This window comes from Salmo salar, chromosome ssa05 (assembly GCF_905237065.1).
Source record: "Salmo salar chromosome ssa05, Ssal_v3.1, whole genome shotgun sequence".
Lineage (NCBI taxonomy): Eukaryota > Metazoa > Chordata > Actinopteri > Salmoniformes > Salmonidae > Salmo > Salmo salar.
The window spans coordinates 92,219,414-92,246,630 of NC_059446.1; the positions used below are offsets into that span (position 1 = coordinate 92,219,414).

Here is a 27,217-nt window from a genome sequence, read left to right on the forward strand (position 1 = left end):
GACTAATACCACAACACTATGGACTAATACCACAACACCATGGACTAATACCACATACCATGGACCAATACCACCACAACACCATGGACTAATACCACAACACTACTAAGGTATCAACACTATACTGGACTATACCACAACACCACGGACTAATACCACAACACCACGGACTAATCCACAACACCACGGACTAATACCACAACACCACACGAACTAATACCACAACCCCACGGACTAATACCACAACACCAGGACTAATACCACAACACCACGGACTAATACCACAACACAACAATGACTAATACCACAACACCACGGACTAATACCACAACACCATGGACTAAAAACCACAACACCATGGACTAATACCACAACACCATGGACTAATACCACAACACCATGGACTAATACCACAACACCATGGACTAATACCACAACACCATGGACTAATACCACAACACCATGGACTAATACCACAACACCATGGACTAATACCACAACACCATGGACTAATACCACAACACTATGGACTAATACCACAACACTATGGACTAATACCACAACACCATGGACTAATACCACAACACTATGGACTAATACCACAACACTACTAAAGGGATCAACTATGGACTAATACCACAACACCATGGACTAATACCACAACACCATGGACTAATACCACAACACTACTAAGGATCAACACCATGGACTAATACCACACAACAACCCATGGACTAATACCAACACCATGGACTAATACCACAACACCATGGCTAATACCACAACACCATGGACTAATACCACAACACCATGGACTAATACCACAACACCATGGACTAACACCACAACACCGTGGACTAATACCACAACACTACTAAGGGATCAACACCATGGACTAATACCACAACACCATGGACTAATACCACAACACCACGGACTTTTTAATACCACAACACCATGGACTAATACCACAACACCATGGACTATACCACAACACTACTATGAACAACACCATGGACTAATACCACAACACCATGGACTAATACCACAACACTACTGGACTATACCACAACACCATGGACTAATACCACAACACCATGGACTAAACCACAACACCATGGACTAATACCACAACACTACTAAGGGACCAACACCATGGACTAATACCACAACACTATGGACTAATACCACAACACTATGGACTAATACCACAACACCATGGACTAACACCACAACACCATGGACTAATACCACAACACAACACTATGGACTAATACCACAACACCATGGACTAATACCACAACACCATGGACTAATACCACAACACCATGGACTAATACCACAACACCATGGACTAATACCACAACACTACTAAGGGATCAACACTATGGACTAATACCACAACACCATGGACTAATACCACAACACCATGGACTAATACCACAACACCATGGACTAATACCACAACACCATGGACTAATACTACAACACCATGGACTAATACTACAACACCATGGACTAATACCACAACACCATGGACTAATACCACAACACCATGGACTAATACCACAACACCATGGACTAATACCACAACACTATGGACTAATACTACAACACCATGGACTAATACCACAACACTATGGACTAATACTACAACACCATGGACTAATACCACAACACTATGGACTAATACTACAACTCACCATCAGGACTAATACCACAACACCTGGACCTATACCACAACACCATGGACTAATACCACAACACTATGGACTAATACTACAACACCATGGCCACAACACCATGGACTAATACCACAACACCATGGACCTAATACCACAACACCATGGACTAATACCCACAACACTACTAAGGGATCAACACTATGGACTAATACCACAACACCATGGACTAATACCACAACACTGGACTAATACCACAACTTCATGGACTAATACCACAACACTATGGACTAATACCACAACACTATGGACTAATACTACACAACCATGGACTAATACCACAACAACGTGGACTAATACACAACACCATGGACTAATACCACAACACTACTAAAGGATCAACACTATGGACTAATACCACAACACTATGGACTAATACCACAACACCAGTGGACTAATACACAACACTATGGACTATACTACAACACCATGGACTAATACCACAACACCATGGACTAATACCACAACACTATGGACTAATAGAACACAAGAGATCCTGTCTTCTAACAGGCCTACATGCCAACAGGAATGAGAATATAATATGGTATAAATAATGGCAAGGACATGTCATGATGACTGTTAAGAGTGACCTGGTTTTAGAAGGAACAAAACATTGTTCTCAGAATATGACAATGACAAATGTGGCCAAGTGAAAACGACACAGTGGAAATTACATCAAATCTATTACCTGTTAAGATATGAAGCATCTCTGCCACGGACGGCAAAACTGATGTCGCACGAGGCAATCTGACAACTTCAGAAAACGATTTGCGGTGCGGAACATTTCGTGGCTAGAATCCACAGCAGGGCCCCACAGGGGAACTATTCATGCTGACTTATTCTACATTTTGTTGCTGCAGCCTGAATTCAAAATGGATTCCATTTATTTAAAACAAATGTCACCCATCTTCACAACAATACCCCCATAATGAAAAAGTGAAAACGTGTTTTTGGAAAATGAAATATTTTAATTTATATTAAGTCATTCACACACACACACACACACACACACACACACACACACACACACACACACACACACACACGGCAATACTTTGTAAAAGCACTTTGGGCAGTGATTACAGCGGAGAGTCTTTCTGGGATGTCTCTAAAAAGCTTTCCACACCTGGAGTGTGCAAAACACCACTATTATTTTTGTTAATGATTCAAGCTCTGTCAAATTGGTTGTTGATCATTGCCATAGATTTTCAAGTAGATTTAAGTCTAACTGTAATTTCGGCATCTCCAGGAATATTCACAGTAGTTTCCCGGTATTCAACTCTAGTGTAGTTTTGGTCTTGTGTTTTGAATGTCCTGCTGAAATGTGAATTAATCTCCTACTGTCTGGTGGAAAGCAGAACCAGGTTTTCACCTGTGCTTAGCTTCATTAAGTTGTTTTTATCCTGAAAAACTCCCTAGTCCTTAGGGTTACAAAGCATACCCATAACATGACGCAGCCATCACTATGCTAGAAAATACGTAGAGTGGTACTCAGTAATGTGTTGTATTTGCCCCAAACATAACACTTTGTATTCAGGACCAAAAGTCTACTTGCATTGCCAAATTTTTTGCAGTATTACTTTAGTGCCTTGTTGCAAACAGGATACATGTTTTGGAAAATTGTTAGCTGTCATTCTGGTTAGATTGTGGTAACTATAATGAACACAAATATAAATGCAACATGTAAAGTGTTGGTCCCATGTTTCATGAACTGAAATAAAAGATCCCAGAAATGTTCCATACACACAAAAAACATCTCTCAAATTGTGCACAAATATGTTTACATTCCTGTTAGTGAGCATTTCTCCTTTGCCAAGATAATCCATTCACCTGACAGGTGCAGGCATATCAAGAACCTGATTAAACAGCATTATCATTACACAGGTGCCCCTTTGTGCTGGGGACAATTAAAGGCCACACTGAAATATTAAAAAGGTGCAGTTTTGTCACACAACACAAATGAGACACGCCGTGCAAGTTGAGGGAATGTGCAATTGGTATGCTGATAGTGCGGGAATGACCACCAGAGCTGTGGTCAGAGAATTTAATGTCTGTCAGGAAGACCAGCAGTTCATAACTCACTCAGTCTTCTGCATGTTTAATGAGGACCACTGTTAATCCGTTTGGATATCAATAATGAAGTCAATACCTAGGATTCATTCCAAATGGCACCCTATTCCCTATATAGGGAATAGGGTGCCATCTATAATATGGGAATAGGGTGCCTCTATATGGGAATCCGGTGCCATCTATAGGGAATAGGTGCCATCTATATATGGAAGAAAAGGTGCCTCTATAGGGAATAGGTTGCCATCTATATAGGGAATAGGGTGCCATCTATATAGGGAAATAGGGTGCCATTTATATAGGGAATAGGGTGCCATCTATATAGGGAATCGGGTGCCATCTATATAGGGAAGGGTGCCATCTATATAGGGGAATAGGGTGCACATTTGGGAGCCGCTCTAAATGGATCAAAGCGCCTCAGAGCAATCTCCATTATCACAGTTAGAGAGAGAGTAGTGAGGGGAAATGGCTTATCGTAGCCCCCAGACACACTAACCCCAGACATCTACCCCCAGACACACTAACCACTACTACACCTAACCCCTACACACACTAACTGGAGGCTGAGCAGTAGTCCCAGGCTACTAGCTCCCACATCAACCTAACCCCTACCTTCTAGGGCACTAGGATAGACAGCCCCTGGCCCCCACCTTCTAGGGCACCTAGGATAGACAGCCCCTAGCCCCATTCTAGGGGCACTAGGATAGACAGCCCTAGCCCCCCTACCTTCTAGGGCACTGGGATGAGCCCCCTAGCCCCTACCTTCTAGGGCACTAGGATAGACAGCCCCTAGCCCCTACCTTCTAGGGACTAGGATAGACAGCCCCTAGCCCCCTACCTTCAGGGCACTAGAGACAGCCCCTAGCCCCTACCTTCTAGGGCACTAGGATAGACAGCCCCTAGCCCCTACCTGGGGCAGTGGTAGACAGCCCTGCCCCTACCTTCTGAGGGCACTAGAATAGCAGCCCCTAGCCCCTACCTTCTGACTAGGATAGACAGCCCCTACCTTCTAGGGCACTAGGATAGACAGCCCCTACCTTCTAGGGCACTTGGATGACAGCCCCTGCCCCACCTTCTAGGGCACTAGGATAGACGCTCGGCCCCTACCTTCGCTAGGGCACTAGGATAGACAGCCCCTAGCCCCTAACTTCTAGGGCACTAGGATAGAAGCCAGCCCCTAGGCACTAGGATAGACAGCCCCTAGCCCCTACCTAGGATAGACAGCCCCTACCCTTTCTAGGGCACTAGGATAGACAGCCCCTGCCCCTACCTTCTAGGGCACTAGGATAGAAGCACCACCTTCTAGGGCACTAGGATAGACAGCCCCCTACCTTCTAGGCACAGGGATAGACAGCCCTAGCCCCTGCCTTCTAGGGCACTAGGATCGACAGCCCCTAACCCCTACCCTAGGGCACTAGGGGATGGCGCCCTAGCCCCTACCTTCTAGGGCTGATAGACAGCCCCCTACCTTCTAAGCACTGGGACAGCCCACCTTCTAGGGCACAGGAGACAGCCCCTACCTTCTGGGCCACCCAGCCACATACCTGCTGGAGAGGTTGAGCAGTTCGTGTTTGCGCCACAGTACACTTCTCCTCCAGTTCCCACATCAGAACGTTGATCAGATGGGAGTTCTTGATCCACGATGGGAACCTCCTCAAACATGTGTTCAAAACCAATCATGGCCTTCTTCAATCTGGGGAGGAGGGAGAGAAAACAATCACTTCAGTTCAATTCAAAGTCAATTACATTCCATCCAGTTCAATTCAAAGACAATTACCTGAAATCCAGTTCAACCCAGTTCAATACAAAGTCAATTACATTCAACCCAGTTCAATCCAAAGTCAATTAGATTCAATTCCAAAGTCAATTACATTCAATCCAAAATCAATTACATTCAATCCAAAATCAATTACATTCAATTCAAAGTCAATTACATTCAATCCGGTTCAATCCAAAAGTCAATTACATTCCAATCCGGTTCAATTCGATTTGATTGCCAGCTCCACAAAATGTAGTTGAATGTGAATTTGCCATGTGTGTTTATAAAGCTGGATCATATAGACAGCAGTCGTGGTAAACTGACAGTAGAGACAACATAACATAACAGTATTGTCTAGTATAAAGCTGGATCATATAGACAATATAACATAACAGTATTGTCTAGTATAAAGCTGGATCATATAGACAACATAACATAACAGTATTGTCTAGTATAAAGCTGATCATATAGACAACATAGACATAACAGTATTGTCTAGTATAAGCTGGATCATATAGACAACATAACATAACATAACAGTATTGTCTAGTATAAAGCTGGATCATATAGACAACATAACATAACAGTAGTGTCTAGTATAAAGCTGGATCATATAGACAACATAACATAACATAACAGTATTGTCTAGTATAAAGCTGGATCATATAGACAACATAACATAACATAACAGTATTGTCTAGTATAAAGCTGGATCATATAGACAACATAACATAACATAACAGTATTGTCTAGTATAAAGCTGGATCATATAGACAACATAACATAACATAACAGTATTGTCTAGTATAAAGCTGGATCATATAGACAACATAACATAACAGTATTGTCTAGTATAAAGCTGGATCATATAGACAACATAACATAACATAACAGTATTGTCTAGTATAAAGCTGGATCATATAGACAACATAACATAACATAACAGTATTGTCTAGTATAAAGCTGGATCATATAGACAACATAACATAACAGTATTGTCTAGTATAAAGCTGGATCATATAGACAACATAACATAACAGTATTGTCTAGTATAAAGCTGGATCATATAGACAACATAACATAACAGTATTGTCTAGTATAAAGCTGGATCATATAGACAACATAACATAACATAACAGTATTGTCTAGTATAAAGCTGGATCATATAGACAACATAACATAACATAACAGTATTGTCTAGTATAAAGCTGGATCATATAGACAACATAACATAACATAACAGTATTGTCTAGTATAAAGCTGGATCATATAGACAATAAACATAACATAACAGTATTGTCTAGTATAAAGCTGGATCATATAGACAACATAACATAACATAACAGTATTGTCTAGTATAAAGCTGGATCATATAGACAATATAACATAACATAACAGTATTGTCTAGTATAAAGCTGGATCATATAGACAACATAACATAACAGTATTGTCTAGTATAAAGCTGGATCATATAGACAACATAACATAACAGTATTGTCTAGTATAAAGCTGGATCATATAGACAACATAACATAACAGTATTGTCTAGTATAAAGCTGGATCCTATAGACAACATAACATAACATAACAGTATTGTCTAGTATAAAGCTGGATCATATAGACAATATAACATAACATAACAGTATTGTCTAGTATAAAGCTGGATCATATAGACAATATAACATAACATAACAGTATTGTCTAGTATAAAGCTGGATCATATAGACAAACATAACATAACAGTATTGTCTAGTATAAAGCTGGATCATATAGACAACATAACATAACAGTATTGTCTAGTATAAAGCTGGATCATATAGACAACATAACATAACAGTATTGTCTAGTATAAAGCTGGATCATATAGACAACATAACATAACAGTATTGTCTAGTATAAAGCTGGATCATATAGACAACATAACATAACATAACAGTATTGTCTAGTATAAAGCTGGATCATATAGACAACATAACATAACATAACAGTATTGTCTAGTATAAAGCGGGATCATATAGACAATATAACATAACATAACAGTATTGTCTAGTATAAAGCTGGATCATATAGACAACATAACATAACAGAACAGTATTGTCTAGTATAAAGCTGGATCATATAGACAATATAACATAACATAACAGTATTGTCTAGTATAAAGCTGGATCATATAGACAACATAACATAACAGTATTGTCTAGTATAAAGCTGGATCATATAGACAACATAACATAACAGTATTGTCTAGTATAAAGCTGGATCATATAGACAACATAACATAACAGTATTGTCTAGTATAAAGCTGGATCATATAGACAAACATAACATAACAGTATTGTCTAGTATAAAGCTGGATCATATAGACAACATAACATAACATAACAGTATTGTCTAGTATAAAGCTGGATCATATAGACAACATAACATAACATAACAGTATTGTCTAGTATAAAGCTGGATCATATAGACAATATAACATAACATAACAGTATTGTCTAGTATAAAGCTGGATCATATAGACAACATAACATAACATAACAGTATTGTCTAGTATAAAGCTGGATCATATAGACAACATAACATAACATAACAGTATTGTCTAGTATAAAGCTGGATCATATAGACAACATAACATAACATAACAGTATTGTCTAGTATAAAGCTGGATCATATAGACAACATAACATAACATAACAGTATTGTCTAGTATAAAGCTGGATCATATAGACAACATAACATAACAGTAGTGTCTAGTATAATTCTGTGCAGTCTCTCTTCCTGCCTTTCATTTAAAAGAACAAAAAAACAGCAGCTTATAAAACATCAAATACCGCCACACGGAAGAACCCATCATAGAAAACTGAAGCGCTCCTTTGAAATAATATATTATTCATATTGTGCTCATAATAACGGTGGTGAAATGAGCCTCGCTAGCCTAGCAAATAGAGCTGCTATTGTCCTCCTGGCCTTTCAATCAGCAGCGGATTGAGAGACACTGATGAGGACCCGGTGCATAAAAACAGGTCATTAACATTATCACAAAACAGAAACCTAAAAAGAACATTTCTTATTGGACAAAATGCAGGTAGTCCCTCGTTGTTTCAGCCTGGTTGTTTCAGTCTGGTTTTCTCCCACTTGGTGCCTATAATAAACACGGACCAGCAAAACGAAGGAGAAGCTCAACAATGAACTGGACAAGAGTCAGATAGAGTCAGTGGCTAAGCAGCCAGACAATAAATCAGCAACTGAACTCAGAGAGGAAATAACTACTAGGTTGATACGTAGGTGGGGAGGGGGGAGGTAGGTAGGTATGTGGGTAGGTAGGGTTGGTGGTTGGGTCGGTGGTAGGTGGGGTGGGTAAGTGGGGTAGGTAGTGGGTGGTAGGGGTAGGTGGGTAGTGGGTGGGTAGGTAGGTGGTTGGTTGGTTGGATTGGTAGGTAGGTAGGGGTGGGTGGGTAGGTAGGGGTGAGGTGCAGAGGGGTGGGAAGGGGTAGGTGGGGTTGGTGGTTAGGTTGGTGGGTGGTGGGTGAGTAGGGGTAGGTAGGTGAGTGGGTAGGTGGGTAGGGGTGGGTGGTAGATGTGTGGGTGGGTGGTGTGGGTGTGGTGGTGGGGATGGTAGAGTGGGGTGGGTAGGGTAAGAGGGTGGGTAGTAGATGTGTGGGTGGGTAGGTAGGCAGGTGTGTAGTGGTGGGGGGGATGGTAGGGGTGGGGGTAGTAGGTGGGTGGGTAGGGATGGGGGGTAGGTAGTAGAGGTCGGCACGGCACGATTAATTAGGGCCGATTTCAAATTCTCACAACAATCGGGTAATCTGCCTTTTTGGACGCTGATTATACAATTACATTGCACTCCACGAGGAGACTGCGTGGCAGGCTGACTACCTGTTACTGCAAGTGCAGCAAGGAGCCAGGTAAGGTGCTAGCTAGCATTAAACTTATCTTATAAAAAAAACAATCTTCACATAATCACCTGTTAACTACACATGGTTGATGATATTACTAGTTTATCTAACGTGTCCTGCGTTGCATATAATAAAAGCGTTGCCTGTTAATTTATCATCGAATCATAGCCTACTTTAACTTCGCCAAAACGGGTGATGACTTAACAAAATCGCATTCGCGAAAAAAGCACAATCGTTGCACCAATGTACCTAACCATAAACATCAACGCCTTTCTCAAAATCAATATACAAGTATATTTTTTTTAAACCTGCATATTTAGTTAAAAGAAATTCATGTTAGTAGGCAATATTAACCCGGGAAATTGTGTCACTTCTCTTGTGTTCAGTGCAAGCAGAGTCAGGGTATATGCAGCAGTTTGGGCCGCCTGGCTCGCTGTGAACTGTGTGAAGACCATTTATTCCTAACAAAGACCCTAATTAATTTGCCAGAATTGTAAAATAGACATAATATTGAAGGTTGTGCAATGTAACAGGAATATTTAGACTTAGGATGCCACCGTTAGATAAAATACGGGACGGTTCCGTATTTCCTTGAAAGAATAAATGTTTTGTTTTCGTATTCTACCATATTAATGACCTAAGGCCCGTATTTCTGTGTTTATTATATTATAATTAAGTCTATGATTTGATATTTGATAGAACAGTCTGATTGAGCGGTGGTAGGCAGCAGCAGGCTCGTGAAGCATTCATTCAAACAGCACTTTACTGTGTTTGCCAGCAGCTCTTAGCAATGCTTGAAGCACAGCGCTGTTTATGACTTCAAGCCTATCAACTCCTGAGATTAGGCTGCCTAGGAGAACATCCAATAATCAAAAGGTATATGAAATAACAAAATGGTAGAGAGAAAATAAGTGACGCGTCATAATTCCTATAATAACTACAACCTAGTAATCATAATCGGTTCGCACTCTAGTAGGTAGGTAGGGTGGGTAGGGGTTGGTAGGGGTAGGTAGGAGTGGGTAAGTAAAGGTAAGGGGTGGTAAGGTGGGATGGTGGGTAAGGGTAGGGAGGGGTGGGTAGGGACGTGAGGGAAGGTAAAGGTAGGGGATGGTAGGTGGGTAAGGGTAGGTAAGGTGGGTGGGTAGAGGGGGTGGGTGGGTGGAGGTGGGGGTAGGGTGAGGGTGGGTGGGTGGGGTGGGTAAAGGTGAGGTGGGGTGGGTGGGGGGTGGTGATGGGTGGTGGGTAGTGGAGGTAGAGGAGGTGGTGGGTAGAAGGAAAGGTAGGGGGTATGGTGAAGGGTGGTGGGTAGGGAAGGTAGGTGGGGTGGGTGTAGTGGTGGAGAGGTGGGGGTTGGTGGGTGGGGGGGGGGGTGGGAGGGGGGGAGGTGGGTGAAGGGTTGTTTGGGGTGGGGGTGGTGGGGGGGGTGGGTAGGTTGGGTAGGGGTGGGTGGGTGGGTAGTGGGGGTGGTGGGGTGGGTGGGTGGGTGGGTGGTGGGTGGGTTGGTTGGGGGTGGGTGGGTGGTGGGGGGTGGGGTGGGTGGGTGGGTGATGGGGGGGGTGGGGGGGGGTGGGGTGGGTGGGTGGGTGGGGTGGGTAAGGTGGGGGGGGTGGGTAGGGAGGTGGGTGAGGTGGTGGGTGGGGTGGGTAGGGGGGTGGTGGTGGGTGGAGGTGGGGTGGGTGTGGGTGGGTGGGGGGTGGGTGGGTGGGTGTGGGGGTGTGGGGTGGGTGGGGTGGGTGAAGGTGGGGGTGGGTGGGTAAGGGTGGGGGTGGGTGGGTGGGTGGGGGTGGGTGAGGGTGGGGTGGGTGGGTGGGTGGGGTGGAGTGGGGTGGGTGGGTGGGGTGGGGGGGTGGGAGGTGGGTGGGGTGGGTGAAGGTGGGTGGGGGTGGGTGGGTGGGTGAGGGGGGGGGGGTGGGTGGGTGGGTGAGTTGGGGGTGAGATGGGTGGGTGGGGGTGGGGTGGGTGGGGTGGGGTAGGTGGGTGGGTAAGGGGTGGGTGGGGGGGGGGGGGGGTGGGTGTGTAGGGGTGAGGTAAAGGTGGGGTGGGTGGGTAGATAGGGTGGGTGGGGTGGGTGGGTGGTGGGTGGGTGGGTAGGTAGGGGTGGGTGGTGGGGGGTAGGTGGGGATGGGTGGGGTGGGTGGGTGGGTAGATAAGGTGGGTAAAGGTGGGGGTGGGTGGGTGGGTAAGGGGTGGGGTGGGTGGGTGTGGTGGGTGGTGGAGTAAGGGTGGGGTGGGGGGGTGGGTGGGTGGGTGGTGGGGGGGGGGTGGGGTGGGTAAGTGGGGTGGGGGGTGGGTAGGGGTGGGTGAGGGGGGTGGGTGGGTGGGGGGGGGGGTGGTGGGTGTGTGGGGGGGTGGTGGTGGGGTGGGTGGGTGGGTGGGGTGGGTGGGGTGGGGGTGGGTGGGTGGGTGGGGTGGGTGGGTGGGTGGGTGGGTGTGGTAAGGGTGGGGGGGTGGGTGGGTGGGTAAGGTGGTGGTGGTGGGGTGGGTGGGGTGGTGGGGGGTGGGTGGGTGGGTGGGTGGGGGTGGGGGGGGGGTGGGTGGGTGGGTTGGGTAAGGGTGGGGTGGGTGGGTGGGTGGGTAAGGGGGTGGTGGTGGGGTGGGTGGGTGGGTAGGGTGGGTAAGGTGGTGGTGGGTGGGTGGGGTGGGTAGGGTGGGGGTGGGTGGGGTAAAGGGTGGGGTGGGTGGTGGGTGGGTGATGGGTGGGTGAGGGGGGGGGTGGGTGGGTGGGGGGGGGTGGGTGGGTGGGGTGGGTGGGTGGTGGGTGGGTGGGTGGGGTGGTAGGTGGTAAGGGTGGGGGTGGGTGGGTGGGTAAGGGTGGGTAAGGGTGGGGGTGGGTGGGTGGGGGAAGGGTGGGTGGGGGTGGGTGGGTGGTGGTGGTGGTGGGTGGGTGGGTGGGGGGGTGGGGTGGGGGTGGGTGGGTGGGTAAGGGGTGGGTGGTGGGTGGGTGGGTGGGTGGGTGGGTGAGGGGTGGGTAAGGTGGGGTGGTGGTGGGTGGGTGGTGGGTGGGTGGGTGGGTGGGGTGGGTGGGTGGGGGGGGTGGGTGGTGGTGGGGTGGGGGGGTGGGTGGTGGGTGGGTGGGGTGGGTGGTGGGTGGGTGGGTGGTGGGTGGGGTGGGGGGTGGGTGGGGTGTGGGGGTGGTGGGTGAAGGTGGGTGGTGGTGGGGGGTGGGGTGGGTGGGGTGGGGGTGGGTGGTGGGGGTGGGTGGGTGGGGGTGGGGTGGAGTGGGGTGAGGTGGGGGTGGGTGGGGTGGGGGGGGGTGGGGGTGGGGTAGGGGGGGGTGGGTGGGTGGGTGGGTAAAGGTGGGGGTGGGTGGGTGGGGTGGTGGGTGGGGGTGGTGGGTGGTGGGGGTGGGTAGGGTGGGTGGGGGTGGGGGGTGGGTGGGTAGGTGGGGGGTAAAGGGTGGGGGTGGGTGGGTGGGTGGGTGGGTAGGTGGGGTGGGTGGGTGGGTGTGGTGGGGGTGGGTGGGTGGTGAGGGTGGGGGGGGGGTGGGTGGGGGTGGGTGGGTGAGTAAGGGGTGGAGTAAGGGTGGGGGGTGGGTGGGTGGGTGGGTGGGGGGTGGGGGTGGGTGGGTGGTGGGGTGGGTAAGGGTGGGGGTGGGTGGGTGGGTGGGTGGTGGAGGTGGGTGGGGGTGGGTAAAGTGTGGGGGTGGGTGGGTGGGTGAGGGTGGGTGGAGGGTGGGGGTGGGTGGGTGGGTGGGTGGGTGGGTAGGGTGGGGGTGGGTGGTGGGTGGGGTGGGTGGTGGGTGGGTGGGGGTGGGTGGGTGGGTGGGGTGGGGTGGGTGGGTGGGTAGGGGTGGGTAGGTGGGGTGGTGGGTGGTGGGTGTGTGGGTGGGTTAGGGTGGGGGTGGGTGGGTGGGTGGGGTGGGTAAGGTGGGGGTGGGTGGGGTGGGTAAGGGTGGGGAGGGTGGGGGGTGGGTGGGTGGGTGGGTGGGTAAGGGGGGGGGTGGGTGGGTGGGTGAGGGTGGGTGGGTGGGGGGGTGGGTGGGTAAGGTGGGGTGGTGGGTGGGTGGGTGGGTGGGGTGGGTGGGGGGTGGGTGGTGGTGGGGTGGGTGGTGGGTGGGTGGTGGGTGGGTGGGGGTGGGTGGGTGGGTGGGTAAGGGTGGGGAAGGGGGGGGGGGGGGTGGGTGGGGTGGGTGAGGGTGGGGGTGGGTGGGTGGGTGGGGGTGGGTAAAGGTGGGGGTGGGTGGGTGGGTGGGTAAAGGTGGGGGGTGGGTGGGTGGGTAAGGGTGGGTAAAGGGTGGGGGTGGGTGGGTGGGTAAGGGTGGGTGAGGTGGGGTGGGTGGGTGGGTGGATAGGGTGGGTGAGGTGGGGGTGGGTGGGTGGGTGGGGTGGGTGGGTGGGTGTGAGGTGTGGTGGGTGGGTGGGGTGGTAAAGGTGGGTGGGTGGGTGGGTGGGTGGGTGGGTGGGTGGGTGGGTGGGTGGGTGGGTGGGTGGGGTGGGTGGGGGTGGTGTGTGGGGGGGGGTGGGTGGGTGGGGTGGGTGAGGTGGGGGGTGGGTGGGGTGGGGTAAGGTGGGGGGTGGGTGGGTGGATGAGGGTGGGTAAGGGTGGGGGTGGGTGGGTAGATAAGGGGTGGGTAGAGGTGGGGGGTGGGTGGGTGGGTAGGGGTGGGTAAGGGGTGGGGGTGGGGGGGGGTGGGTGGGTGGGTGGGGGTGGGTGGGTGGGTGGGTGGGTGGGGTGGGTGGGTGGGTGGTGGGGGTAGGTGGGTGGTGGGTGGGGTGGGTGGTGGGGGGGGTGGGTGGGTGGGGTGGGTAGGGTGGGGTGGGTAAGGTGGGGGGGGGTGGGTGGGTGGATGGGGGTGGGTAAGGGTGGGGGTGGGTGGGTGGGTGGGTGGGTGAGGTGGGGGTGGGTGGGTGGGTGTGGGGTGGGTGGTGGTGGGTGGGTGGGTGGGTAAGGTGGGGTGGGTGGGTGGGGGTGGGGGGGGGTGGGTGGATAAGGGTGGGTGGGGTGGGGGGTGGGTGGGTGGGTGGGTGGGTGGGGGTGGGGGTGGGTGGGTGGGTGGGGGTGGGTAGGTGGGGGGTGGGTGGGTGGGTGGGGGGGTGGGAGGTGGGTGGGGTGGGTGGGGTGGGGGTGGGTGGGTGGGTGAGGGTGGGTGAGGGGGGGGGTGGGTGGGTGGGTGGGTGGGTGGGTGGGTGGGGGTGGGGGGGTGGGTGGGTGGGATTGGGGTGGGTGGGTGGATGGGGTGAGGTGGGTGGTGGGTGGGGGTGGGTGGGTGGGTGGGGTGGGTGGGGGTGGGTGGGTAGGTGGGTGAAAAGGTGGGGGTGGGGTGGGTGGATAAGGGTGGGTAAGGGTGAGGGTGGGTGGGTGGGTGGGGTGGGGGTGGGTGGGTAGGTAAAGGTGGGGGTGGTAGGTGGGTAAGGGTAGGTAAGGGTGGGTAGGTGGGTAGGTGGTGGGGGTAGGTGGGTAGATAGGGTAGGTAAAGGTAGGGGTAGGTAGGTAGGTAAGGGTAGGTAGGTAGGTAGGTAAGGGTAGGTAGGTAGGTAAGGGTAGGTATGAGTATGAACATGAAACTAACTAAAGAATAAGGAGAAATCCAAGCCAAAGCAAACACTTCCTAATATTGACTAAGTGCACCTATTTTAAAATCCAAAAGCAGTTTATTTTCTAGTCAATTTAATAGCAGTCTGTTGGGATTCCATTTTTCATAAACTCAGCTTGTGGGAACTCAGAGCTATTTGAAATGTCTCTCTCTCATTAGGCTTTATTCAGATGCAGTTTAAAATCAATGGCCAGCAGCCTGAGGGTCAAAGCCAGCCAGGCAGCAGATCAACACGGCAGTATAGTTGTTTGACAGCCCCAACACACACTAGTTATAAACCCCAATCATCACATCAGTAAGAGCCTCTGATGAGGCTCTCCCTGCCCATGGGGAAAATAACATCACTGGAATCTATTGAAGGGACTTTCAAAAGCACCGCATTGATGCTGAATTCTTATCAGGAAAGGTGCAGTTGGTATTTCTGCCTTTGTGTGTCTCTCTGTGTGTGTGTGTGTCTCTGTGTGTGTGTGTGTGTGTGTGTGTGTGTGTGTGTGTGTGTGTGTGTGTGTGTGTGTGTGTGTGTGTGTGTGTGTGTGAGCTCACCCCTCTGCTGAGAAGTCCTTCTCCTTGCAGATCTCCATCAGTTTGGGTGTTAACCTGTAAGCCTTCAGGGACAGGGAGCCCTGGGCGGTCTTAATGGGATCTAGTAGGGAGGGAGAGAGGGGCAGGGGGAGAGAGAGCAAATGAGGGAGAGAGGGGCAGGGGGAGAGAGAGCAAACGAGGGAGAGAGGGGCAAGGGGAGAGAGAGCAAACGAGGGAGAGGGGGGCAGGGGGGAGAGAGAGAGAGAGGGGGCAGGGGGGGAGAGAGAGAGAGAGAGGGGGCAGGGGGGGAGAGAGAGAGAAAGAAAGAGAGAGAGCGAGCAAGGGAGAGAAAAAGATGTTAAGATTAAAACAAAGGTCTAACATTCTACTAAGTGGTTCTCTTACAATTTGGGACAACACACCATAAGACCTAACACATACACCATGTATAGAATCTAGAGAGAAACACCATGTATAGAATCTAGAGAGAAACACCATGTATAGAATCTAGAGAGAAACACCATGTATAGAATCTAGAGAGAAACACCATGTATAGAATCTAGAGAGAAACACCATGTATAGAATCTAGAGAGAAATACCATGTATAGAATCTAGAGAGAAACACCATGTATAGAATCTAGAGAGAAACACCATGTATAGAATCTAGAGAGAAACACCATGTATAGAATCTAGAGAGAAACACCATGTATAGAATCTAGAGAGAAACACCATGTATAGAATCTAGAGAGAAACACCATGTATAGAATCTAGAGAGAAACACCATGTATAGAATCTAGAGAGAAACACCATGTATAGAATCTAGAGAGAAACACCATGTATAGAATCTAGAGAGAGGAGAGAAACACCATGTATAGAATCTAGAGAGAGGAGAGAAACACCATGTATAGAATCTAGAGAAAAACACCATGTATAGAATCTAGAGAGAAATACCATGTATAGAATCTAGAGAGAAACACCATGTATAGAATCTAGAGAGAGGAGAGAAACACCATGTATAGAATCTAGAGAGAGGAGAGAAACACCATGTATAGAATCTAGAGAGAAACACCATGTATAGAATCTAGAGAGAAACACCATGTATAGAATCTAGAGAGAAACACCATGTATAGAATCTAGAGAGAAACACCATGTATAGAATCTAGAGAGAAACACCATGTATAGAATCTAGAGAGAAACACCATGTATAGAATCTAGAGAGAGGAGAGAAACACCATGTATAGAATCTAGAGAGAAACACCATGTATAGAATCTAGAGAGAAACACCATGTATAGAATCTAGAGAGATGAGAAAAACACCATGTATAGAATCTAGAGAGAGGAGAGAAACACCATGTATAGAATCTAGAGAGAAACACCATGTATAGAATCTAGAGAGAAACACCATGTATAGAATCTAGAGAGAAACACCATGTATAGAATCTAGAGAGAAACACCATGTATAGAATCTAGAGAGATGAGAAAAACACCATGTAAAAATGTCAGGATTTTTTTGTTGTTCTTCCTAAACCAGGATTCAGACACGGCTAGGACATCCGGGTTGGCAGAGTGTACCAAAGCAGTGAATAAAACAAACTTAGGGAAGAGGCTTCTGATGTTAACATGCATGAAACCAAGGCTTTTACGGTTACAGAAGTCAGCAAATGAGAGCGCCTGGGGAACGGGAGTGGAGCTAGGCGCTGCAGGGCCTGGATTCACCTCTACGTCACCAGAGGAACAGAGAAGGACAAGGATAAGGGTACGGCTAAAGGCTATAAGAACTTGTCATCTAGTGCGTTCGGAACATAGAGCAAAGGTAGCAGGTTTCTGGGCTCGGAAGAATAGATTCAAGGCACAATGTACAGACAAAGGTATGGTAGGATGTGAACACAGTGGAGGTAAAGCTAGGCATTGAGTGACGATGAGAGACGTTTTGTCTCTAGAGATATCATTTAGACCAGGTGAAGTCTCCGCATGTGTGGGAGGTGAAACAATAGCTAAGGCATATTGAGCAGGGCTGGAGGCTCTACAGTGAAATAAGACAATAATCACTAACCAAAACAGCAATGGACAAGGCATATTGACATTAGGGAGAAGCATGCGCAGCCGAGAGATCATAGGGACCAGTGGGTAGCTAGGCGGACTGGGGACACGGCGATTCAGAAAGCTAGCGGGCCGGGGCTAGCAGAAGGGGGACGTCGCGACGGAAGGGTCTGCGGCAGCACCCTCTGGCGGTTACGTCGGCAGACCAGTCGTGATGGATCGGCAGGGCTAGGCAGAAAAAGGTGTAGGCAGTAAAAGGGTCCAGGCCTATTAATAGGTATTGTAGCCCAAGAAATTGGCTGATGGACCTCTTCAGTTAACAGTCTGATATGCTCTAGACAGCTAGCGGGCTGCGGCTAGCAGGCTAGCGGATGGCCCCTTCGGAGGAAGTCGCGACGGAGGACATGTAGTCTACACGCCATAGAAATACAATGGAATTTCCACCGCATACTACAATTCCCAGAGTACATTTCACTTCCCAGGGTGCAATGCTCCGCCCAGGGCTGCTGACTGGCTATTGGCTACTGCTAGCAAGCCCAGACAAACATGAAGCAGTCTACATACAGTATATTGCTGTCAGGTTATGAGTGTATTTCACATTACTTTTGGGTTGTGTAATCATATTATAATGCTCACATGTGACGCGAGCCTACCAGACGAGCTAAATGCCTTTTATGTTCGCTTCGAGGCAAGCAACATTGAAGCATGCATGAGAGCATCAGCTGTTCCAGATGACTGTGTGATCACGCTCTCCGTAGCAAGACCTTATTAAACAGGTCAACATTCACAAATCCAAAGAGGCCAGACGGATTACCAGGACGTGTACTCAAAGCATACGCGGACCAACTGGCAAGTGTCTTCACTGACATTTTCAACCTCTCCCTGACCGAGTCTGTAGTACCAACATGTTTCAAGCAGACCACCATAGTCCCTGTGCCCAAGAAAGCGAAGTTAACCTGCCTAAATGACTAGCGCAACATAGCACTCACGTCGGTAGCCACGAAGTGCTTTGAAAGGCTGGTCATGGCTCACATCAACACCAGAATGCCGGAAACTCTAGACCCACTCCTATTCGACTACCGCCCCAACAGATTCACAGATTACGCAATCTCTATTGCACTCCCCACTGCCCTTTCCCACCTGGACAAAAGGAACACCTATGTGAGAATGCTGTTCATTGACTACAGCTCAGCGTTCCAACACCATAGTGCCCTCAAAGCTCATCACTAAGCTAAGGACCCTGGGACTAAACACCTCCCTCTGCAACTGGATCCTGGACTTCCTGACGGGCCACCCCCAGGTGGTAACGGTAGGTAATAACACATCTCAACAACATATCTGCCACGCTGATCCTCAACACTGGGGTCCCTCAGGGGTGCGTGCTTAGTCCCCTCCTGTACTCCCTGTTCACCCACGACTGCACGGCCGTGCACGACTCCAACACCATCATTCAATTTGTTGACGACAACAGTGGTAGGTCTGATCACCGACAACGATGGGACCACCTCTAGGGAGGAGGTCAGAGACCTGGCAGTATGGGCCAGGACAACAACCTCTCCCTCAACGTGAGTAAGACAAAAGGAGCTGACCGTGGAAAACAGGAAATGGAGGGCCGAACAGGCCCCCATTCATATCAAAGGGGCTGAAGTGGAGCGGGTCGAGAGTTTCAAGTTCCTTGGTGTCCACATCACCAACCAACTATCATGGTCCAAACACATCAAGACAGTCGTGAAGAAGGCACGACAACACCATTTTCCACCTCGGGAGACTGACAAGATTTGACAAGGGTCCCCAGATCCTCAAAAGGTTCTGCAGCTGCACCATCCAGAGCATCCTGACCGGTTGCATCACCGCCTGGTATGGCAACTGCTCAACCTCCGACCGTAAGGCGCTACAGAGGGTAGTGCGAACGGCCCAGTACATCACTGGGGCCAAGCTTCCTGCCATCAAGGACCTATATAATAGGCTGTGTCGCTGTTTATTATGCATAGTCACCTGTACCCCCGCACATTGACTCGGTACCGGTACACCCTGTATATAGCCTCCACATTGACTCTGTACAGGTACCCCCTGTATATAGCCTCCACATTGACTCTGTACAGGTACCCCCTGTATATAGCCTCCACATTGACTCTGTACAGGTACCCCCTGTATATAGCCTCCACATTGACTCTGTACAGGTACCCCCTGTATATAGCCTCCACATTGACTCTGTACAGGTACCTCCTGTATATAGCCTCCATATTGACTCTGTACCGGTACCCCCTGTATATAGCCTCCACATTGACTCTGTACCGTAATACCCTGTATATAGCCTCCACACTGACTCTGTACCGTAATACCCTGTATATAGTCTCCACATTGACTCTGTACCGGTACCCCCTGTATATAGCCTCCACATTGACTCTGTACCGGTACCCCCTGTATATAGCCTCCACATTGACTCTGTACCGGTACCCCCTGTATATAGCCTCCACATTGACTCTGTACAGGTACCTCCTGTATATAGCCTCCATATTGACTCTGTACCGTAACACCCTGTATATAGCCTCCACATTGACTCTGTACCGGTACCCCCTGTATATAGCCTCCACATTGACTCTGTACCGGTACCCCCTGTATATAGCCTCCACATTGACTCTGTACCGGTACCCCCTGTATATAGCCTCCACATTGACTCTGTACAGGTACCTCCTGTATATAGCCTCCATATTGACTCTGTACCGTAACACCCTGTATATAGCCTCCACATTGACTCTGTACCGGTACCCCCTGTATATAGCCTCCACATTGACTCTGTACCGTAACACCCTGTATATAGTCTCCACATTGACTCTGTACCGGTACCCCCTGTATATAGTCTCCACATTGACTCTGTACCGGTACCCCCTGTATATAGTCTCCACATTGACTCTGTACCGGTACCCCCTGTATATAGCCTCCACATTGACTCTGTACCGGTAACCCCTGTATATAGCCTCCACATTGACTCTGTACCGGTACCCCCTGTATATAGCCTCCACATTGACTCTGTACCATAACACCCTGTATATAGCCTCCACATTGACTCTATACCGGTACCCCCTGTATATAGCCTCCACATTGACTCTGTACCGGTACCCCCTGTATATAGCCTCCACATTGACTCTGTACCGGTACCCCCTGTATATAGTCTCCACATTGACTCTGTACCATAACACCCTGTATATAGCCTCTTTATTGTTATGTAAATGTCTTGTGTGTTACTTTTTGATTTGATTTAATTACTTTCACTTCCGTTAACTTAGTAAATTTTGTCTTAACTCTATTTCTTGACCAGCAACTGCATCGTTGGTTAAGGGCTTGTAAGTGAGCATTTCTCTGTAAGGTCTACTACACCTGTTGTCTTCAGCATTTCTCTGTGAGGTCTACTACACCTGTTGTATTCAGCATTTCACTGTAAGGTCTACTACACCTGTTGTATTCAGCATTTCACTGTGAGGTCTACTTCACCTGTTGTATTCAGCATTTCACTGTAAGGTCTACTACACCTGTTGTATTCAGCATTTCACTGTAAGGTCTACTACACCTGTTGTATTCAGCATTTCACTGTGAGGTCTACTACACCTGTTGTATTCAGCATTTCACTGTAAGGTCTACTACACCTGTTGTATTCAGCATTTCACTGTGAGGTCTACTACACCTGTTGTATTCAGCATTTCACTGTGAGGTCTACTACACCTGTTGTATTCAGCATTTCACTGTAAGGTCTACTACACCTGTTGTATTCAGCATTTCACTGTGAGGTCTACTACACCTGTTGTATTCAGCATTTCACTGTGAGGTCTACTACACCTGTTGTATTCAGCATTTCACTGTAAGGTCTACTACACCTGTTGTATTCAGCATTTCACTGTAAGGTCTACTACACCTGTTGTATTCAGCATTTCACTGTGAGGTCTACTACACCTGTTGTATTCAGCATTTCACTGTGAGGTCTACTACACCTGTTGTATTCAGCATTTCACTGTAAGGTCTACTACACCTGTTGTATTCAGCATTTCACTGTAAGGTCTACTACACCTGTTGTATTCAGCATTTCACTGTGAGGTCTACTACACCTGTTGTATTCAGCATTTCACTGTGAGGTCTACTACACCTGTTGTATTCAGCATTTCACTGTAAGGTCTACTACACCTGTTGTATTCAGCATTTCACTGTAAGGTCTACTACACCTGCTGTATTCAGCATTTCTCTGTGAGGTCTACTACACCTGTTGTATTCAGCATTTCACTGTGAGGTCTACTACACCTGTTGTATTCAGCATTTCACTGTGAGGTCTACTACACCTGTTGTATTCAGCATTTCACTGTGAGGTCTACTACACCTGTTGTATTCAGCATTTCACTGTAAGGTCTACTACACCTGTTGTATTCAGCATTTCACTGTAAGGTCTACTACACCTGTTGTATTCAGCATTTCACTGTGAGGTCTACTACACCTGTTGTATTCAGCATTTCACTGTAAGGTCTACTACACCTGTTGTATTCAGCATTTCACTGTGAGGTCTACTACACCTGTTGTATTCAGCATTTCACTGTAAGGTCTACTACACCTGTTGTATTCAGCATTTCACTGTAAGGTCTACTACACCTGTTGTATTCAGCATTTCACTGTGAGGTCTACTACACCTGTTGTATTCAGCATTACACTGTAAGGTCTACTACACCTGTTGTATTCAGCATTTCACTGTGAGGTCTACTACACCTGTTGTATTCATCACGTGACTAATAACATTTGATTTAATGAATGTTAAGCTGAATATCTGTTCCATTGTCACCTAAAAACAAATCTAATTTAGTAGAATAACAATAATGTTACAATGGAAATATCACGTGTAAAATACCTAATCCTCCCTTGCACTGCTTTGGTTCACCTTCTTAGCGTCGTTGTGTCGGTGGGCCGGACCCTCATCTGCTCTGAAAGCAAAGTATTCCCCTAGTTGGCATCTGGAACCAGTTATACCAGCTGGAGTTATGATGTTTGAGTTGGAAGAAGCCATGCTGTGGGAATTATCCATTCTAGCTTGCACAAGCAGCCTGGCTAGCTCACTACTGCCCCCTAGAGAACATTCAGACAAATGACCAGACGGACTCGATCCTCTCAATCCTTACATGATATGAGACACATTTGACAGAAGTACCGAATGTAACAAAAAAATTATAATACCGAACCGTTTTTTCATGTTTCAGTATCGGAAGAAGTACCCAAGTTTCAGTATACCGTGCAACACTACTGACAAGTAAACAGAAACATTATTTGTTTACTTCACCGATGGGAAAGATTAAAGTCGACTTTGATTCCTACACGTCAATGAACCCAGTTTGAGTCATACATGTTAATGAACAAGGTGTTTAAAAAGCCATTTCCCCTCACTACTCCCTCTCTGTGTTATAAAAAGCCATTTCCCCTCACTACTTCCTCTCTGTTATAAAAAGCCATTTCCCCTCACTACTTCCTCTCTGTTATAAAAAGCCATTTCCCCTCACTACTTCCTCTCTGTGTTATAAAAAGCCATTTTCCCCTCACTACTTCCTCTCTGTGTTATAAAAAGCCATTTCCCCTCACTACTTCCTCTCTGTGTTATAAAAAGCCATTTTCCCCTCACTACTTCCTCTCTGTGTTATAAAAAGCCATTTCCCCTCACTACTTCCTCTCTGTGTTATAAAAAGCCATTTCCCCTCACTACTTCTCTCTGTGTTATAAAAAGCCATTTCCCCTCACTACTTCCTCTGTGTTATAAAAAGCCATTTCCCCTCACTACTTCCTCTCTGTGTTATAAAAGCCATTTTCCCCTCACTACTTCCTCTCTGTGTTATAAAAAGCCATTTCCCCTCACTACTTCCTCTGTGTTATAAAAAGCCATTTCCCCTCACTACTTCCTCTCTGTGTTATAAAAAGCCATTTCCCCTCACTACTTCCTCTGTGTTATAAAAAGCCATTTCCCCTCACTACTTCCTCTCTGTGTTATAAAAAGCCATTTCCCCTCACTACTTCCTCTCTGTGTTATAAAAAGCCATTTCCCCTCACTACTTCCTCTCTGTTATAAAAAGCCATTTCCCCTCACTACTTCCTCTCTGTTATAAAAAGCCATTTCCCCTCACTACTTCCTCTCTAACTGTGATAATGGAGATTGCTCTGAGGCGCTTTGATCCATTTAGAGCTGTTTGCATCCCAGATGGCACCCCGTTCCCTATACAGATGGCACCCCGTTCCCGGTACAGATGGCACCCCGTTCCCGGTACAGATGGCACCCCGTTCCCGGTACAGATGGCACCCCGTTCCCGGTACAGATGGCACCCCGTTCCCGGTACAGATGGCACCCCGTTCCCGGTACAGATGGCACCCCGTTCCCGGTACAGATGGCACCCCGTTCCCGGTACAGATGGCACCCTATTCCCTATATGGATGGCACCCTATTCCCGATATAGATGGCACCCTATTCCCTATATAATTGGCACCCTATTCCCTATATAGATGGCACCCTATATATTTGGCACCCGATTCCCTATATAGATGGCACCCTATTCCCTATATAGATGGCACCCTATTCCCTATATAGATGGTACCCTATATAGATGGCACCCTATTCCCTATATAGATGGCACACTATTCCCTATATAGATGGCACACTATTCCCTATATAGATGGCACCCTATTCCCTATATAGATGGCACCCTATATAGATGTCACACTATACCCTATATAGATGGCACCCTATACCCTATATAGATGGCACCCTATATAGATGGCACCCTATTCCCTATATAGATGGCACACTATTCCCTATATAGATGGCACCCTATTCCCTATATAGATGGCACCCTATTCCCTATATAGATGGCACCCTATTCCCTATATAGATGGCACCCTATATAGATGTCACACTATTCCCTATATAGATGGCACCCTATTCCCTATATAGATGGCACCCTATTCCCTATATAGATGGCACCCTATATAAATGGCACCCTATTCCCTATATAGATGGCATCCTATATAAATGGCACCTTATTCCCTATAAAGATGGCCCACTACTTTTGACCAGAGAGCCCTATATAGGGAATAGGGTGGCATTTGGAATGAATCCTAGGTATTCACTTCATTATTGATATCCAACGGATTAACAGTGGTCCCTCATTAAACATGCAGAAGACTGAGTGAGTTATGAACTGCTGGTCTTCCTGACACACAGTCAGGGAACATCAGTCTCCTCTGTCATGTTCAAGTGTTCAACTGTTAAACTGAGGAACATGTCCCCACAGAGCGCTGGTAACTAAAAGAGTAGTGTACTACTGTAGAGGGAATAGGGTAACCATTTGGGACAGAGGTCACCCTGAAGATGTCTGAGAACAGGGGGACTAATGGAGGAAAACCTGTCAGAGCAATAGCATGAGGATGTAATCAAATCAAATGTATTTATAAAGCCCTTCTTACATCAGTTGATGTCTCAAAGTGCTGTACAGAAACCCAGCCTAAAACCCCCAAACAGCAAGCAATGCAGGTGTAGAAGCACAGTGGCTAGGAAAAACTCCCTAGAAAGGCCAAAACCTAGGAAGAAACCTAGAGAGGAACCAGGCTATGAGGGGTGGCTAGGAAAAACTCCCTAGAAAGGCCAAAACCTTAGGAAGAAACCTAGAGAGGAACCAGGCTATGAGGGGTGGCCAGTCCTCTTCTGGCTGTGCCGGGTGGAGATTATAACAGAACATGGTCAAGATGTTCAAGTCTTTATCATATTCAGACCATCATGAAGACTTCCTGAAACACAGCTACTGACAGAACAGCAGAGGACATGACCTGGGTCATGTGATCAATCAAACCTAATTTATGTACAGCGCCTTCAGGAAGTATTCACATCCATTTCTGATTTTTTACACATTTTGTTGTGGTACAGCTTGATTTTAAAATTGATCAAATTTAGATATATATTTATTTTATTTTTTTTAACCCATAATGTCAACGTGGAATTATGTTTTCTACACATTTTGCATGGGGCAGATTTTTTTCTCTCTCCCTGTTTTAAAGCTAATTTCCTGCAATTCTACAAATTCTTCCATGTCTTGTGTGTGTTTATATGATACCATGGGTCGAAGCCCAACGGAGTAACAATAAAATACCTACTCATTCCAGGGTTTCTTTATTTTTTACTATTTTCTATATTGTACAATAACAGTGAAGACATCAAAACTATTAAATAACACATAGAATCATGTGTTAAACAAATAAAAATATATTTTATATTTGAGATTCTTCAAAGTAGCCACCATTTGCCTTGATGACAGCTTTGCACACTCGTGGCATTCTCTCAACCAGCTTCATGAGGTAATGCATTTCAATTAACAGGTGTGCCTTGTTAAAAGTTAATCTGAGTAATTTCTTTCCGTCTTAATGAGTTTGAGACAATCAGTTGTGCTGTGACAGGGTAGAGGTGGTATATAGAAGATGGCCCTATTTGGTAACAGACCAAGCCCATATTACGGCAAGAACAGCTTAAATAGGCAAAGATAAACGACACTCCATCATTACTTTAAGACATGAAGATCAGTCAATCCGGAAAATGTCAACAACTTTGATAGTTTCTTCAAGTGCAGCCGCAAAAACCATCAAGCACTATGATGAAACTGGCTCTCATGAGGACCGCCACGGGAGAGGAAGACCCAGAGTTACCTCTGCTGCAGAGGATCAGTTCATTAGAGTTAACTGCACCTCAGATTGCAGCCCAAATAAATGCTTCACAGAGTTCACGTAACAGACACATCTCAACATCAACTGTTCAGAGGAGACTCGTGAATCAGGCCTTCATGGTCGAATTTCTGCCCAAAAAAAACACTACTATTTTTGGTCTCCCGAGTGGCACAGCGGTCTAAAGCACTGCATCTCAGGGCTAGAGGCGTCACTACAGACCCTGGTTCGATCCTGGGCTTTATCACAACCGGCCGTGATCAGGAATCCCATGGGCTGCGCCACTCGGCCCAGGGTTGTCCGGGTTAGGCCGTCATTGTAAAATTAGAATTTGTTCGTAACTGACTTGCCTGGTTATTTTTAAAGGACACCAATAAGAAGAAGAGACTTGCTTGGGCCAACAAACATGAGCAATGGACATTCGACTGGTGGAAATCTGTCCTTCGGTCCAATGAGTCCAAATTTGAGAATTTTGGTTTTAACCGCAGTGTCTTTGTGAGACGCAGAGTAGGTGAACGGATGATCTAAGCATGTGTGGTTCCCACCGTGAAGCATGGAGGAGGAGGTGTGATGGTGTGGGAATGCTTTGCTGGTGACACAGTCTGTGATGAATTTAGAATTCAAGGCACACTTAACCAGCATGACTACCACAGCATTCTGCAGTGATACGCCATCCCATCTGGTTTGGGCTTAGTGGGACTATCTTTTGTTTTTCAACAGGACAATGACCCAACACACCTCCAGGCTATGTAAGGGCTATTTGACCAAGAAGGAGAGTGTTGGAGTGCTGCATCAGATGACCTGGCCTCCACAATCACCCGACCTCAACCCAATTGAGATGGTTTTGGATGAGTTGGATCGCAGAGTGAAGGAAAAGCAGCCAACAAGTGCTCAGCATATGTAGGAACTCCTTCAAGACTGTTGGAAAAGCATT

General features: G+C 47.4%; 1 protein-coding gene across 1 annotated transcript in view; it reads right to left on the bottom strand.

Annotated features, from left to right (window-relative positions):
* Nucleotides 1-27,217, bottom strand: part of LOC100196680 (eukaryotic translation initiation factor 3 subunit H-like) — a 94,733-nt gene that overhangs the window by 13,575 nt on the left and 53,941 nt on the right. The window contains 4 exon segments of the mRNA XM_045719382.1: nucleotides 5,354-5,383; nucleotides 5,385-5,446; nucleotides 5,448-5,502; nucleotides 15,544-15,643. Coding sequence (XP_045575338.1) covers nucleotides 5,354-5,383; nucleotides 5,385-5,446; nucleotides 5,448-5,502; nucleotides 15,544-15,643 — 247 coding nt within the window.